We start from the raw sequence: 17,561 nt of genomic DNA on the forward strand, positions 1-17,561 counted from the left end.
TCTGTTCAATGGCTGAGAAAGCGGAGGCATGAGAACTAGGCCCTGAGAAACCCCTTAACCCCAATCAGCTTGTTTTCTGCATTGTTGAGCATAGGCACACAGGCAGAGTTTAGCACAGCTGAGGCAGGGAATGTGGACGGCTGGGGTGACATGTTGGTGAATATTAACTGTTTTTCCATGCTGTCAGAGACTTTTAGATCACATAATAATTGTTGAGATTTCAGGGTAACCTTAAGGGATGGGAGTGTAAAGCATAAGATTGGCAAACAATCAGAGAAGCTGCTTTCAGTTGGTGTTACATTTTGTTGCTGTTGTCTTTACTGTCACCACCGTGACTCAGACATATGAAGTAATTATAAAAAATAAAAGGGCCCGCTGATACAGGAAAATAATCAATTGCCTTAAAGTGTTTTGTCTGTATTTTTTCCCCAAAGCAAATAAGTGGTTGCAATTGTTTACTGAAAAAACAACACCTTTGATTTGATTCCAACTCAAGTTTTTGATTTAATTCAGTAGCACAAATTTTTATTGTCTGATTTGTTTCAAGCAGCTATATTTATTATAGTAGTATTTAAAACTACTTAATGTATTTTATAAGCCCTAAAATGCCATTGTGTAATATTTTTTTTTAATTGGTATGTCCCATGCAACGCGCTAATATATATATATATATATGCTCCACACTCCCATCCAATAAGTATCACCAGTCGCCCATAACCTTAAAAGAAAAAGAAGCGATACTTTCACAAAACATAAGTATTTGCAAAAAAATGCAAGCAACTGCTAAAAAAAAACGTACCCAATGATTCAGTTACAGTAATTGAATCAACCAACTAAGGATCGCTTGAATTGCATAATCGATTAAATCGTACAGCTCTACTCCCAAAACAAGATTATCTGTCTGCAGGCTATCTAGTAGTGAAAACCTTAAAGAAACATCTTTACCTCTGAGTGTGACAATGCCCTAACACTGGAGACTCATTGAATTATCCTCTTCTTTTCTTCGTTAAATAACACAATTATTCAGGCCTAATACATGGAGGTGTACCTTGCAAACCGTGTGTATTAGCTGGTACTTGAGAATGGATGACAAAATAAAAAAATTGCAAAAGTAGAAACCTTTTGACCAATATTTATAAAGAATTTTTAAATAATGATGTCCAAATGTATTCATGAGCAGAGGTGTAGTGTTATAATCTAAGTACAGGAGCGCACCTATGACATGTACAGTATGCGTGCATGCGTACGGTTAAGTGTTGGCTTGTGTCGAGGGCTTTGTATAAACTGGTTTTATGGTAACAAGTTTACATACTGTATATAATCAGCTATCATTAACATCATTGTTCTAAAGTGCCATGTTATTAGGGCCGCAAGAAAATATCTTATGCAGTTAAATAAATTATGTTTCGAAAAATGAAAAAAAAGTTTTGCTGCCTTTTTATTTTTATTACATAAACTTAGTTAGCAAGAAAGCTATATTTGCTGTGGTGCTGAAAGGCTACTAGCAACTTTTAAGGTGGACTGTTTTCTTGCATGTTACTCAGAGCATACGTTAAAGCTGTGAGTCAATAAACACACCTTAAATTTGAATACTACTACTTAGACCATTCCAAAATGTATATAAATTTTAACCAGATTATATAAGTTGTGTCTATGTGGACATGGTTTGATGAGTTCGGTGTAGAAGAACTTGACTGGCCCTAACACAGAGCCCTGACATCAACCCCATCGAGCACCTTAGGGATGAACTGGAACGGAGATTGTGAGCCAGGCCTTCTCATCCAACATCAGTGCCTGACCTCATAAATGCTCTAAAGAATTATGAATGCGCAGGAATTCCCGGAGAAACACTCCAAACAGCCTTGTGGACAGCCTTCCAAGAAGAGTAAAAACTGAATGTTTTTTAAAAAAATGTTTAGATATAATTCTGTGTTTGATGTCATTTTTGTGACATATTAAGTGGCAGTGTTTAGTGTTTACCCATATGGAAGGAACCAGCAGAGCATCTGTGCCATTTTAGACGGCAGACATCCCTGGCTCTGGAATTAAGCCACGTGGTTCCTCAGTGAGAAGTGGATTCTGTGCTGCTGTGCGCGAAATAGTCAAGCTCTTTAGGAACCTAGCCAGCTTGGCAGACTACCAGTCACAGACAGACTTTTTTGTTCTTTCCTCGCATAATCACACTTTTCTGTGGCTTCCTTCCTGGGCTCGACCCACCTGTGACCGAGTCTGTTTTCCTTCTGTGAATCACTGTTGAATAATTACATTAGTGATAGAGACCTGAATTCTTTTCAGGGTTTTTTAATAGCCTAATGAAATTTGACACCTTTTTCTTGAATCAGCTGTTGGACCTGGTTGTTATGTCTCAGTTCATAGACAGTTATTAGATTCCATTTGTGCAAAGTTGATTGAAATGAAAGTGCATAGTGAGGTATGTGGATAGATGTAAAGACAAAACAGTGACTGTTTTGATTGTTAAGAGTTAAATCTGTCAGCTTATTTTGGGTACCTAGTGTTAGGTACCAAGGAAAAATGCATCCATTTGAGAGGTGTGGCGTTTCATGTCATTCTTCAGAACAGGACGTTCAATCGTGAATTTTAAACCCTGAATAACAATACTGATTATAAATAACAAAGAGTTTGATTGGCCATACTGAAAGTAGGAGTGGGTAATATATCAGACCGGAATTTCTAAGATAAACAGCATGTATCATGATTCCCGCCTCGGGTCTGCGCACATGTGTGTGGAGTTTACATGTTCTCCATGTGCTTTGGTGGGTTTCTTCCAGGACCTCCGGTTTCCTCCCTCGATCCACAAACAAGCAGATTAGGTTAACTGGTGATCACAAAAACTAGTGTCCGTTTTGTGTGTGTGTGTGTGTGTTTGTGCCCTGCTATGGGTTGGCACCCTGTTTAGGGTGGACCACGCCTTGTGCCCTATGTCTTCTGGGATAGGCTCCAAGCCCCACGACTCTGTACACACGATAAACTGTATAGAAATTTAATGAATGTATGTATATATTAACAGTACTGTGCAAGTACAGTATCCCACCACCCCCCACCCCAACACACACACACACACACACACTGACAATGCAGTTAAAGCATTCCTCAACAGACGAAAATACATGATGGAATACTTTCAATCATGGATTGGCCTCAGCAAAGCCTGGATCTCAACATTATTGAAGCAGTATGGAATCACGTTGATGGAGAACAGAATAAAAAGACAGGCAACGTCCAAAAAAGAGCTGCGGAATGTTCTTCAGGAAACCTGGAGATCTATTCCTGAAGGCGACCACTACAAATACTAAGGAATTACTGTACAAGAAAGCTTGCCTACAAAAGTTCAGGCTGTGTTGAAGAATAACTGTGGTCATACCATATTAAGATTAAGATGATTTGTCCCGTGTACCTTACAGCATAATTAAATAAGTTTTTCGCAACTCCCATGTACAGTAGAAGGCAGATGTTAGATGGCGTCCCTCAAGCAAATTGGATTAAGAGTTTGAACCCACACCTTCTGCTTGGTAACCCAGAGCCTTAACCAACTGAGCCACCACTTCTCTATTGATGTAAAAGCTGGTTAGAATAATACCTGGCGATATGTCCTCAAATAAGTATAATAACCAAGTGAATATTTGGATTACCTTGATAATACCTTGATTATGATAATTGACTGTTTGTTTTTGTGTTTGTTTGTTCTTTATACTGAAAATATCCTCACAAAAAATGTCACAGACTGGATGAGGTGTCATGTGACTGCATACACTAGATAATGTCTTTAAAAGGACAGTATTAACAGAAAAAAAAAGTTTGGCATAGCCAAGATTATGTCGATTAAAGTTTTTGAATATTATTTGAAATTTTTAAAGAAGGTGGTGGCTTAAGACCTTTGCACAGTACTGTGTGTTATGCTAAATAGCTTTTTAGCAAAATTAAAACTGGCCTTTAAGTTTTAGGGTGAGCAGGTCTTCACACAGTAGGGAGTTTTGCACAAAAATTAGAAATGCATGCAGCATGACTCAAAAAGATTTCACACATTTATTATTGGATTAGGTACAATTTTAACTGTAGTTGATGTCTAAGGAATGCAGTAGGACTGGAGCAGAGATTTGTGTGCATGGCTGGACAGAAAAGAATTTTATAAAAAAGAGAGGGACAGAGAGGGTGGTATCTTGTAACAGTGGATCGGCCTGTCTGAACCTATCAGTGACCAGCTATCTCAACGCTAATCAAAACAGGCATCTCAAATTCTTCAGACACAGGGGTATTGTGGGATATTCATTTTGTTTTATGTCTTCCTAAAGTAGCTTTATAGTAAAGCATATCAAAATCACTATACTCTTAAATCTCTCTTTCTCTCTCTAAAAAGACAAGAATCGCCCCCGGTTGCCCCAGTCACACAGAATAGTGTTGAAGGAATACAAATAAAATATAACATGTCTGATATGCTTTTTTTTTTTTTTTTTGTATTGTTTTGTAGGTTCCAGAAGATATCCATGGGTACAGCTCCAAAGAAAAACCATTCGATCCACAGTCAACGCCTCCCAAGTCACTCTCTCAGCCATGCTCACCTCCAGTAGGAGCCAGTATGAGCTCGGTGGATTCCCTTATCCCTTTGGCCTGGAGAACAACAGCACAGGTGATTTCACAAATATTGAAAGTAATACCTTCACATAATCCACATACTGTAATTCAGTCCAACTTTTTTAAATCAAATTGAATAACTTTTTATTTCTAATCACAACAGAGCTGATGACCTTATGCATTTTGTTTACGGTGTCAGTCATTTTATTATACGAGTATGCTGGTACACTGGGTCATCGTTTAAAAAAATATACCTAGAGAGCAACATTCGAATCAGGAATGATTGGCAGCCGTGTAGGTAATTTGCACTTAATATTAACTGACATGCATTACAAGCTGCGCCTCATTCGACTGGTGCACTCGTCTCAATTTTATTCCCAATTTGATGTGGTGCTCTGGACAGGTAAACAGAAAATGTATTGACTTTATTAATGTGAAATAAAATCTACAATCAATTTAAACTATATTAGTATCCTGGTTTTATTGTTTCACAGTTAGTGCGTAACATAAATATAAGATTAGATTTCACCTCACGATAGTGTTTCTCATTCTTTTTGTGTAGGTTAATTTATCAAACCCCTCTGGAGCTTTGCATCTAAATCATATTACATCTAGTACTTAGTTTCTTCACGTAACTGTATTGAAAACCTTTGAGCAGTGTAAAGCCTGGTTTACTTTCTGCAGGATCTTACATGCATACAGTACTGTATGTCAAAGCAGTGGCAATTTACGCAGCATTATTCATATAATGGCTTGCATTTTTTTTATTTACATAAAATAAAGGGAGATTAAATAAAGCATACACTAGATGTCAAGTCAGAGCCCAAACACTCCGTACCATCTGGATTCCAAACTCGAACAGTACCGTTAGTGATTTCATGCACAGCAGTGTTAAACCAAGCGATGAGCTCTTTGAAACTTTTGGTTCATTGTTTTCATGATGATTGTCTTAAATCGAAAGCCCTGGGTAGATTTAAAAATCCAGATAACTGGTAATAAAAATTGCGCTTTTAGCAGGTTTAAAGACTTAAAGAATGGCTTTTTAAAATTTCAAAAACTAACCATATTGGGAGAAAACAGTGTTAGAACTGTTAGAAGTGTATGATACTGAGGATAAAAAAGGAGAAAAAAGATATTTCTAAATATTATTAAAATAAAATTATAATTCTGTTGTTTTGCAATTTACTTCACCAACTGTCAGCGCTTGCATCCAAGTTTAATTACCGTAAACAGAGCATGAGAGTACAGGAGCGAGAGTGACAGAATCACAAGAGCACTTATCAAATGTTCTCAAGCACATGGCAGTTGGACGGTTTGATGACACAGGAGCTGTCTCGCTCCTGTACCCTTGTGCTGAGAAGGCAGACGCAGCAGAGGAGAGAGTCTATAACAGGATTAAAGATGGGTAAATGTTTTGTGGGGGAAGGTCACCACAAGTGACGGTCTGTAAGTAGTCGGAAAATAAAGACATTAGGCACATCGGTGACCATATCAGTCGTCATCTGGAGCCCTGCATAGTGAAAGGCAAGTATAATCGGGCCTAAATCTGATCCTAATTTGTAACTAAATATGTTACATTGCTATCTCTGCCTTCATTCCTAAAATGTCTTTATTCCTAAGATTTTTCTATTCATGACAGCTAACAAACAGAATAGGCAATGCTGAGCCTAGAAGAAATATACAGTACTTATAGCTAAGCGTCAAATAACAATAAACACGACAACTTTAACAATAACAAAGTATAAATGAGGACCATAAAATTATAGACCAAAAAATGATGACGATACTGTATAACTACTGTCCTGGTTTCAGTCAATGTTAAATTGGTCTAAATTGGTAGAAGTATCAAATATCAAAAATCTGTGGTGAACAGTAGATTACTACATTATACTGTACATGAAACACACACCCCCCTCCCAGTCTCTGCATTGCTGGAAAATCTACCCCTTTATTTGGTCATGCATTATGCACACTGTCCAAACCCCTTGGGTATTTTTGTGTCCAGTGCTTTGCATTTACAGAGTCATCTGTCTTCTCCCCCACCTTTAGTGCCAATGTTCCAGCATAAGCCAGCCCGTCTTAGTATAAACACTTAATGTTAGGTTACACTATGTTCTTTGTTGTGTCTCCACATGCGGACATGTTTTTCTTTTTTCACTGCTTCATTCTCTCTGGTTAAAGCCACAGGCTGAATTAAGTTTAGTTAGGCTAGGCACTGTCTGATCGAGAAAAATGCAGACTGTGGGATTTAAATGAGCAAATACTTAAAAGCCTTTAATTTGATCTAGTGTATCATAGGATTTATTTTATTTTTTTACTTTACCATTTTCTCATTATGATTTTCGAATTTTCACGTGGTTTTAATATTTTTCTTTTCCCAAAGGGAATCTATCTATCTATCTATCTATCTATCTGTCTGTCTGTCTGTCTGTCTGTCTGTCTGTCTGTCTGCCTGTCCATCTGTCCGTCCGTGCGTCCATACATACATTCAGTAGTGGTGAGCTATCAAGAAGTGTTTTTGGACAAAAAAAAAGGTTTATGACCATGTTTGGAGATAACATGTGTTTTGGAGATGCTTGGTTGAATCATAAAAAATTACCAGTACATATGCTTAATAGGCTTTTCTCATGCACAATACTGTATGATGAGAACTCACAGGATTGGAACTAAACTGCTGTGTGGTGTTTAGAAAACCACTTGTTAGTGAGGGCTAATCAGAAAAAAAGGCTTTAATTTGCTAAAGATAAGACTTTGGAGCAATGGAAAAAGGCCATGTGGTCTGACGAGTCCAGATTCGAGTGATGGTAGAACAAGAAACGAATAAAGCGATTTATGCATCATTCATAGTGGCCACTGTACAAGCCTCTGGAGGCAGTGTTGTGATATGGGGTTGCTTCAGTTGGTCAGGTCTAGACTCAGCAATGATATGTGGCGACAAAATGAGAAGACTTTATAAAGGGGTTTGACCCTCCTGTCATAAATATAATATCTTGGCCAAAAATTAACTGGGTGGAAATAAATGTTGCGACATAAGGTTTATGAAATAGCGCCGTGGTGAAAGTGCTCCATAATCAAAGCTTAAAGCACACCAATAAAATATTAGTATGTGGATTTTTTTTGGCCTGGCAGTGTATTTACAATGAACTTCAGAATTTATGGCACTCTTCACAATTCATTTGCAATGCAAAAACACAAACGGTTCAAGTCCACAGGGTGAATGATTTGTTAATACAGAGACAGTGCGAGCTCTGACCATACTGTACCATGCATTGAAACTGGTTGAGTATTAATTATCATTTGTAACACATAGCAAAGTTAGACTTATGTAACCTCCCTATAAAGTCCCACTGTAAAGTCTCTATGCTTAAGCTCTTACTATGGAAATAAAAAATAAATTTACATAATTATAGCAGAAACTACTGTCAGAGCCACTATTATAGAAACTTACTGTAACATGGACTGTCAGATTTGTCTTCCCAAAAAATACTGTTAATTTCTTATAAATAAATATGGAGAAAAACCATACTGAGGCAGTGTGGTTAAACAAAGTGAGGGTTACTTCTAGAGGACCTAGACTTCATTTCTCTTTCTCTATCTGTCTGTCTCCCCTCAGGCTTGAACAGTAGCTGGGTAGAGCTGACCGCAGTGGCTGCAGTTTGCGCCACACTCACTGGACCCAATGGCACCGAGATGCAGGTCTCAGAACCTATCCTTGTTTCCGTCCCTCTTCCCTCAGATTCACCACTCACATCTGCCACCAGTGTCCCCATCTGGAGGTTTGAGGACAGAACAGGTAAGCACTGAGGTGACAGCCTATGTTTTTATAATTACAGCTGAAATTAGGATACACACTTGACATCACATCAGTTTTTGGACCAATGTGGAGAGACTAGAACGTTGTATTTTAATGATATTACATAGATCTCACAGTAGTGAGAGTAATCTATAGTCATATTGTAATCTATAATCCATATTTATTGTAGATGTATAATTGCTAATATAGTAAAAAAAAAATTTAAGAAAAGTTTTTTTCATCATTTATAGAAGGAGTCGTCAGTGTCAGTGCTTTCTTACTAAACTTGTCAGCCAGCATTATACCGCCATCATGTCGGCATCACCCCAAGTGTTCCTTATCAACCTCAATATTATCAAAATCTTTATTTTTACCCCTATAATTTACCCTTACCTTGATGATAAACACACACACTACAGTCACCATGGGAACGTGTCTGGTTTAGTGTGCTTCAGTAAAATAAAGAATTCGTCTGCAGCAGCTGCTTGAGGTTAGAAGATCTAAGGTCCTGGTGGCAATGCTACTTCACAGGGACTGTTACACAACAGGGTTGAGAGAGAAAATCACAGACAGAGAGAGTGAGAAAGCGAGCGAGAGAGAGAGAGAGAGAGAGAGAGAGTGAGAGAGAGAGAGAGAGAGAGAGTAAAACGGCCATTTGCAACCTTGGAGCAGGCATGCTTCTAAAGCACAGAGGACAAGGACTGCACAGTTTGTGCTGGTTGCTGGGGGAACGTACAGTATTTTGAGACATAGTACACACAGCATTTTCACCAAACCAGATTCATCTGGTTGTATTTTTATAAATGAATTTCTTACGTTAAAAAAAAAACAATACATTTATATGGAATAAATTCTTCCTAAACAACTAAAGAATTAAGGAAGAATATTAAAAAATAAAACTTCTGAAAAGCACATGTGCAAGAGTCATTCAGGAAAGCCTTCATAATTTACAGTAGCTACTGTACCTGATGTGTGCTAGGAAGCAGAGTAGAGACATATTGGCTAGGGCTGTGTTTAACATCTATTTAGTAGAGATGTTAATGATTAATCGTTAGTTGATTAATTGTCATTAAGAACGTAACCGATTAAACATGTATTTAACGATAAGGTTTGTTTTGCATGTAGTGGTAACCTGGACAAACCAGCTGTAATCTAATGTTAACTCACTTAGCTATCCTTATGAGTCAGGCTCCTTACATGGATGCAAATAACTTATTTGAAGAGTCAGGTCTCCCCGATTCCTTTTGTGAACACCAGATTAAGTTGGCATGCTTACAGTGCACTTCTCTTTGCATTTTCTTCGTCTTTATTTTCACAGGGAGTTTTGTCCCAAAACTGTCAAAAGTTTGGATGCACCTGCTAATGCAAAGGTCTTTTCAAATTTTTATTTCGTTCTACAATGTAAAAAAATTATGAAGACATCCAAAATATGCAATAAACTTCTTTGAATAGTTGATATTGAGATGTGTCAGATACTGTACTTATGCTCTGTAAAACCTTCATACCAGCTTAAACCTAAGGTCACAGCCTTAACCTTGGTGACTTTTGAGGCTGGTAACTATAAATTAACTTGGTCTTGATTTCCTGGGATGGTCTTCATAAGAGTCAGTATAAATGGGTGGTTGACTTGACAATTTTGTCCTTGCAAGACCCAAGGCTGACCTCCATGTCTTAAAGTAACAACTGATGTTGTTGTTACTTTATAATTTAATTCCATGAATGTTATCATATTTTTTGGAGTCTCCACTGTTGTTCTAGAATAATGGGGGGGGGGGGGGTACAGTACAGTAATAGTCTTAAAATTTACGGCAAAAAAGTGTCTTTCCCGTATAGTCAAGATTTTTTGTAAAAGGAATTTTTTGCTGGAAAAGAACAACCATGGGCTGCTCATCAAGTTCCTGTATATTTTCTATAACATAACTCGAGGAATAAATTTTTGTCTTAGTTGTTAGTTAAATATAATTTAACTTGCTTTCCTATAAATTTTAAATTTAAATTTTATTTGTCACATACACAGTCATACACAGTACGATATGCAGTGAAATGCTTAGACAACTGCTCGTGACCTAAAATAGAAGACTATGAATAGTAATAGGAAATAAATATGAAAATTAAAATATAGGGTAAATAAAACTAGAAAAGAATAAAATTAAATATAAATACTAAAGTTAAAAAAGAAAAAATAAATAACTGTACAACAAAAATACACAATATAGAAAATATTTGAAGAATGTATGAAGAAATATAGAACAATAGAAGCAGCAATATTCTACATCTATAAACAGCTTTGACTTTTCAGAACCTTGATTATAAGATAGATTACACTGGATTAGATCACACATCATGTAAAATGGAGATCTCAGTCCATCTGGCTGTTAAGCAACAGCTTAGTAAAGCAAGCTGGGGAAGAATGGATATGAATATGCAGCATGTGTGGGTGGGCAGAATGTACTGGAATTTAGAAGAAAGAAAAAAAAACATGAATAAATGGATCGCCGCAGACATGTGATGTGGGTGTGTGTATAAGCATGAGTTTAAGAGAACAGTCTTCCTTTGAAGCCTATTTGTTTTACAGACAGTGAAGAGCTTAGCCTCTAGTGTGAGGAAGGCTGGTTGCATGACCTGTTCTGGGAAAGCCCCCAATTTCAGGGACTCACTAAGGATTGCATGATTTAAGGACATACATCTCACCCTAGTGGACAAACTCAGACATGACAGCTATATTGGATCTGTAAATCTGCCTCTATGGATTTGAGCATTCCCTGTATAATTTCATGCACAGCATGTAGTTTGAAAATTAGATGGATTTAAATAACTATGACAAGAAAATAAATGTGCCTAGCTAAGAACTTGGCCCTGCTTAAAGGGAGTTTTATACAATGACAGTTTAGCTTTGAATGTAGCTTTGAATGCTACCAGAGATTTTAAAATGATTGATTTAGCATTGTGTATTGAGAAAGAACCCGGAAAAAAAACTGTAATGTCTTTATTAGTTTACCTTATTTGGGTTTTGTCACTAAAATGCTACATTTCCTGTACTGTCTTGTATGCTTTAAATTAGCTCGAGTAAAAGTACAAAAACATTTTACAAAAGAACAGATTTTAGTTTGTCCTGATAAATAAATTGGTGCTTTTCTCACCAAAGAATCAAGGAAAATGTGAAATCTTTGTCTAATTCTTAGAAGAAATACCTTTAATTATATAACATTTAATTAAAAACATTTTAACAAAAGTTAGCTAATATAGTTATAATTCTGTTCATGATGCACATGCTAGCTGAATGCTAACAATACAAACTGCTTAGATGAATATGCGTATTTATATAGTGTATACAGCCAGATATTAGAGTGATCGATATATTATGCCGTTTTGTCAGGTTAACAGAGTGGAGAGAGAGAGTGTGTGTGTGTGTGTGTGTGTGTAGGGTAAATAGTGTCCTTGAATAAAAAGAGCAAGCAATGTTTCCATTGTCACATGTTGAAATTTAGCCTTGTTTGGAATTTAGATTTCTGTCTGAATGCTAAAAATGGTTCTACAGAAATGTAGTGGTGTTTTGTTTGAAATTGTAATGATTATTTAGGGATCATTAGCATCTTTGCACCTATTGGTAATTATTTTAATTGCATCACACTTTTTAATGTCTTGGGCTTTGTCACTTTTATCATAGGGGTCGTAAGATCTGGCACAGGTTTTCCCCTCACATTTTCTAACAGGGCTTAGGACTGGCATTGTCTGCAGTGGTTAGGACCTATGGGGAATAGGGTAAATCCAGATGAACCCTGCAGTGGTAAAAGTTGAGCACTAAATCAAAAAGAAATAATTATACAGTAAGTGCCCCCTTCTTTCCTTGCGTCAGAAAAGCCTCCACAAAGACTGACACCATTTTAAAAAGGCTAAAATCCTAAATTAATGTAATTATTTAAATTACCTTCACATACTGTACTGTGGCACTTAATACCTTTATAGTCACATAGTAACTAGGTAAAGGCGACATGGTGGTGTAGCACTGTCGCCTTGCACCTCATGGAGTGCATGGAGTTTGCATGTTCTCCCTGTGCTTGGTGGGTTTCCCCCGGGTTTTCCGGTTTCCTCCCACAGTCCAAAGACATGCAGGTTAGGCTAATTGGTGTTCTTAAAATTGCCTGTAGTGTGTGAGTGAGTGTGTGTATGTGTGTGCCCTGCGATGGATTGGCACCCTGTCCAGGGTGTACCCTGCCTCGTGCCCTAAGTCTCCCCAACCCTGAATACAGGATTAAGCGGTAGAGACAATGAGTGACTGACTGACTGACTGACTAACTAGATGGCTTGTTCAGTCTTTGGTTTGGACTTCTGTATGGGATCTCACTGTGTTTATCCATCTGTGGTTACCCTACAGGTCTGTGGATAAGAAGTGGTGCAGGCTACATTAAAAAGGATGGGTCTCATGTGACGTGGAGTTTTGTGGCTTCACATTTAGGATACTGGCTTGCAGCCTTTCCATCAGCAGGAGGTGAGTTCTGCTTTGCCCCCGGCATTGAAATACACTAGCAGCCAAAGCCCTTCTTTGTTTCGTTTTAAAAGTATAAAATGTGAGTTTTCGTGGAATGCTGCCAGCATTTGATAAATTAGCCTATAATATTTATATGGCAGTCAGTACAGTAAGTCAGTAACCTTGAGATTCCCACTAAGCTGAAGAGGAGAGTCATGCTATTATATCCTAATATCTTTAATCTAAAGTTAAACACGCTTATAGTTTTTCTATATTTCTGTTCCAGGGGCAGTGCTGAACAACTCTGGCCTGAGAGACATCACTACTTACCATACCATCTTCCTTCTGACAATTCTGGGTTTTATGGCCCTACTGGTTCTTATCTTGCTCTGCTTGTTGCTGTACTACTGCAGGTATCTGGGCTCCAGCTGTCCATACTGAACAGATTGAACCACAAAACCAAACAGATTAATGGCTCTTTTTACTAGGGGTGGTCTTTACCTAGCTGTGATGCCACCTGTACAGAAGCTTAGCTGTGGGACTGTAGTGAATGCAGTAATACTAGTTCAACCTTTTCTCTATACTGTACAACATGAGGGCAAAAATATGCAGACAACTGACTGTCAAATTTCTGAACGTCCCCAATCTGTTGCCTCAAGGATGGAAGCAAATGATTGGCTAGAAACTAGATGCATACTTGCATTTATAAGTACACCTTCAGGGTGAATTAGACTATTGACTGTGTATGAAGCCTTATAGTTTGGCATAACCCACCACAGCCATGTTCCTTGCCAATAGTAAGGGCTATTAGAAACATCGGGAGGAGGGCAGAGTTTTAGAATGGAATGTGCAACAAGAAAATATAGGTGTGATAGTCAAGTGTCCACATACTTTTAGCCATGTAGTGTACTTTGTGTACTTTGATGTATTTTGTCCATTCAAATTCAGTAGTATTTAGTCTTATGTTCATCTTATTTGTCAGGAGGAGATGTCTAAAGCCCAGGCAACATCGCCATAAAATGTATATATCGTCTACTCTGGAGAGCTCCAGAAGGGACCAGGGCACATCCACCTCTCACCTTAACCTCATCAGTGGTGGACGGTTGGAGACAGCTTCCTCCACTGGAGATGGTGTGAAATCAGACCTGTCCTCTACAAGGGATTTGCACAGCTCACGGGAAGACTTTTTCAGGGGCAAGCATCGCCATCCTAAAGGTAACAGCAAGCAAGGCGAGAGCTTTCCACTACATGTCACCTGTTCCACTAATACCAACAACCTGCTTCTGCACGATGACCATGGCAGGAGTTATAGTTCAACAGATGATTCTGATGATCGTAGGAACCATCGTCATACCTATAATGCAAAGGACAACCAAGGTTATACATCTGATCCTTCATCTCCCCTACGGTTGCTCCCATTTGCTGGTCACTACCAGGAGCAAAGACGAGACAGCAAGCCCCCAGAGTACTCCACTTCTCAGGCTGTGGATAACTTGACAAGACCTGTCTCCATGAATGGACAGCCTGGCCAGCTGATCTTATGCCACTCTATGGAGCAAATGAAGGACAGCATGTACCACAGTGTTGTTCCCACCTTAGTCATCCCGGCACATTACGTGCGCCTGTCCACAGATTTGTCATCTGTGGAACAAGCTGTGGAAAGGCAACAGCAGCTGCAGCATGATATGGAGGCCATTCAGGTGAGCATGTCATTGCCTCACCAGCAGAGTCAGCAGCAGCAGGAAGCCAAGCTGCAAAATGAAACAGAAAAAGCCAGACAGCATGGAGAGGAGTCACAGGATCAGAACTGGAGTTCGGATGCCTCCTCTGGCCCAGTCCACATCCCAGTGTTGTTCAACGAGTCCGGCATGACACAGATGAATGGAGAACTGAAGGCTCTCACTGAGAAGAAGCTTCTAGAACTGGGTGTAAAGCCTCATCCTTTGGCCTGGTTTGTATCCCTTGATGGTCGTGCCAATTCACTTGTCCGACATTCCTACATCGAGCTTGGCAACGAGCCTCTACGGATACCGCAGGAACACCATGCAGAGACATACCCTGGAAACTCAGGAAGGTCTTCACAGAGAAAAAGCAAAGAGGAAAGAAAGGCAAAGGAAGCAGGTGAGCGAAAGGCTCACGGCAAAGTTTACTCTAAGCTCCCAGTCATTAACACTACAAACCCCAGCACCAGCAGTGAGACCCGCACAACCCCCTGCTCACCAGAGGATGGCTCCATGGCACCACTACTTGATGACACTCCAGAGTCTCGGTGTGGAACTTTTCCACGTAAAGGACGCAGCCAAGGCTACAGTGCCCACAGCAGTATCCCAGAAGACCACAGAGATTTGGAGATCAGCCTGTATGATGATGACAATGATGGAGATGACAAGGATGATGAAGGTGAAAATAAGAAGAGCCCGTGGCAGAAGCGGGAAGAGAGACCGCTCATGGTGTTTAATGTCAAGTAGTTCTTATAAGCGTAGAATTGTCATGGACTTGGTTGGGTTCCCTGTAGGCCACATCTAAAAGTAGAGTAACATAACATTGGATTCAGAGATTGTCATGGTACCTTAATGTGAATCTCCTGACCCACTTGAGGACAAAAACAAGCAGGTAATTTTCTATGAAGCAGATTATAGAAGAAGTAGACAGAGGTGGATCACCAAGAGTAGAGACAATATGATTATAATAGTGGCTCGCCTCTACTTGCCAGCTAGTACTTAAGGCTCATATTTTTTTGGGTGTCCTGCAGGTAGAGTATTTTCTAGGATGTGAACACCACTAAACCAGATTATGTATTTTTTAAGTCTAGTTAATTTCTTGGAATAATTTGCTGTAGGTAATTCTAAATGTCATTACCCTGTATCTTCTTTGTACCAGAGACTTCGCCATTGTTTTGGGAATGACTATGAGCCATTTTTTAACTGACTTTGAGACATACTGTAATTAATTGGCTCTAAAGAATTTCTTAAGAGTATGAATGCCCTAAAAATGTTTAAAAACATATGAACTAAATTTTAAAATGTCTGTTTGTTTTTTTTTTTCTTTATTATTCAGGCTTTCAAGAAAGTTTGGATTTACATATTTGGCAATGGAATAGAGATGTGTGTATCTGTGTCTGAAGCAAACATCACAAAAGGGAGTAGAACATTGCTGGGTTCATATTAATTTGCCCCTTTAGAATTTTTCCTAATCATTTTCACCATTCTGGAAGGCTTTCAATTTTTGCAGCTTCGCTGATTGTGATATTCTATGATATCCAATTCAACAAATTTTTCTGAGCCTCATAGAAAAAAAAAAGTTTCACAATTTCTTTGAATGATTAACAATTTTAGCTCCCTAAAATGGTCTCATTATTATTTTGACAATATCTGCCAACTTGTAGCATTGTCACAATGCATTTAGTCAATTTTGGCCAATGGCGCTGCTATATTGGTACTGTATGGCAAAAGGATGGTTTGGTTGAATAAAAAGTTAAATAAAGCTGAACTTTATGGAAGTAACTGCGAAAAAACATGTTGTATTTGGCCAACCAGAGGGTTAACCTTTCATTGGCCATAACCAAATTCGAATAACGCCAGAGAAATACTGACAACAAACAGAAAGAGCCATGTTATAATAAAATGTATACACATATTGTTACAGTTCCACGAAGGGACAAATCAAAATCAATCATGCTAGATGGAACCTTGGTATCCAGTTTAGTTGGCAGACTTTTACATTTTTCCTCAAATGTATAAAATGTCTCCATAGTCATTTTAACTAATTAGCTGGGGGTTTTCTAGAAAGCTCCAGGCAGGACACACACACACACACACACACAGGCAATTGACTACATATCCACAACAACCTGGTAAATTATTATAATTTAAATGCAGTTTATTCTTGCAGTGGATATGTAACATTTATTCACAAAGTTGATATAGCAGGATAAAGTCTAAAAGCATAGCATAAAAGTCATTTTAATTATGTACCTCTTCTTTTCCCCTTAAAATTCCCTTCCTGGTATGGTGTAAAGTTTTTCTAAATCAACTGTATACCAGCTTGTTCCTGGCTGTAGTTCTTGCACTTGGCACCAGAAGACACATGTACTGCACAACAAGGTTTCTTTATTTGTCAAGAAGTGTTTTTTGAGTTATTGAATTTAGAAAGGTGATAAATAAATTAATTTTGAGGACGGTTATCAGGTATTATTTTAACATATTTAAGTATTGCTCAGTGAAGCGTGCTTACAAAACTTTGTGAACCACTTGTTTAAAGGCACACTAGTAAACATAGAATTTTACTTTGACCTTGTGTTATTTTGTCTGTTTCCTGGTCATGGCATTATACAGTACTTACATGCAAGATGTACTAATCTTTTACATGTTTCAAATAATTGAAGTTATGATGATAAACCATTTTAATTTTTTTTTGTTTGTTTGTTTTTAAACATCACTATTTGTAACATATAAATCAGTAAATGCTATGTACAGCATGCCAAAGTTCATACTAAATGAAGAACTAATGATGTACTAGCATAATGTCGGCCGTCCTGTAACACACTCTTTCTTGCTGCCTTTAAAGTGCCTTTCTGTACCAGACTCAATGACAATCTGGCATACAAGGCCAGTTTTCCGCATACAAATAAGGCAAGACTTCTGCACTGTCATTGTTTTTGCTTCAGCAAGGCATATCCTGTGTTCAATAAACCAGCCTGAAAATATTTTA

At 38.2% G+C, this 17,561-nt stretch overlaps 1 protein-coding gene across 1 annotated transcript in view; it reads left to right on the forward strand.

The window, feature by feature from the left end:
* fam171a2a (family with sequence similarity 171 member A2a) overlaps window positions 1-17,561 on the forward strand; it is a 45,980-nt gene extending 28,419 nt beyond the window's left edge. The window contains exons 4-8 of the mRNA XM_053515161.1: window positions 4,487-4,645; window positions 8,204-8,383; window positions 12,759-12,872; window positions 13,138-13,264; window positions 13,834-17,561. Coding sequence (XP_053371136.1) covers window positions 4,487-4,645; window positions 8,204-8,383; window positions 12,759-12,872; window positions 13,138-13,264; window positions 13,834-15,319 — 2,066 coding nt within the window. The 3' untranslated portion in view covers window positions 15,320-17,561. The remainder of the gene's footprint in view (window positions 1-4,486; window positions 4,646-8,203; window positions 8,384-12,758; window positions 12,873-13,137; window positions 13,265-13,833) is intronic.

Source organism: Clarias gariepinus, chromosome 16 (assembly GCF_024256425.1).
Source record: "Clarias gariepinus isolate MV-2021 ecotype Netherlands chromosome 16, CGAR_prim_01v2, whole genome shotgun sequence".
In the NCBI taxonomy this organism is placed as follows: domain Eukaryota; kingdom Metazoa; phylum Chordata; class Actinopteri; order Siluriformes; family Clariidae; genus Clarias; species Clarias gariepinus.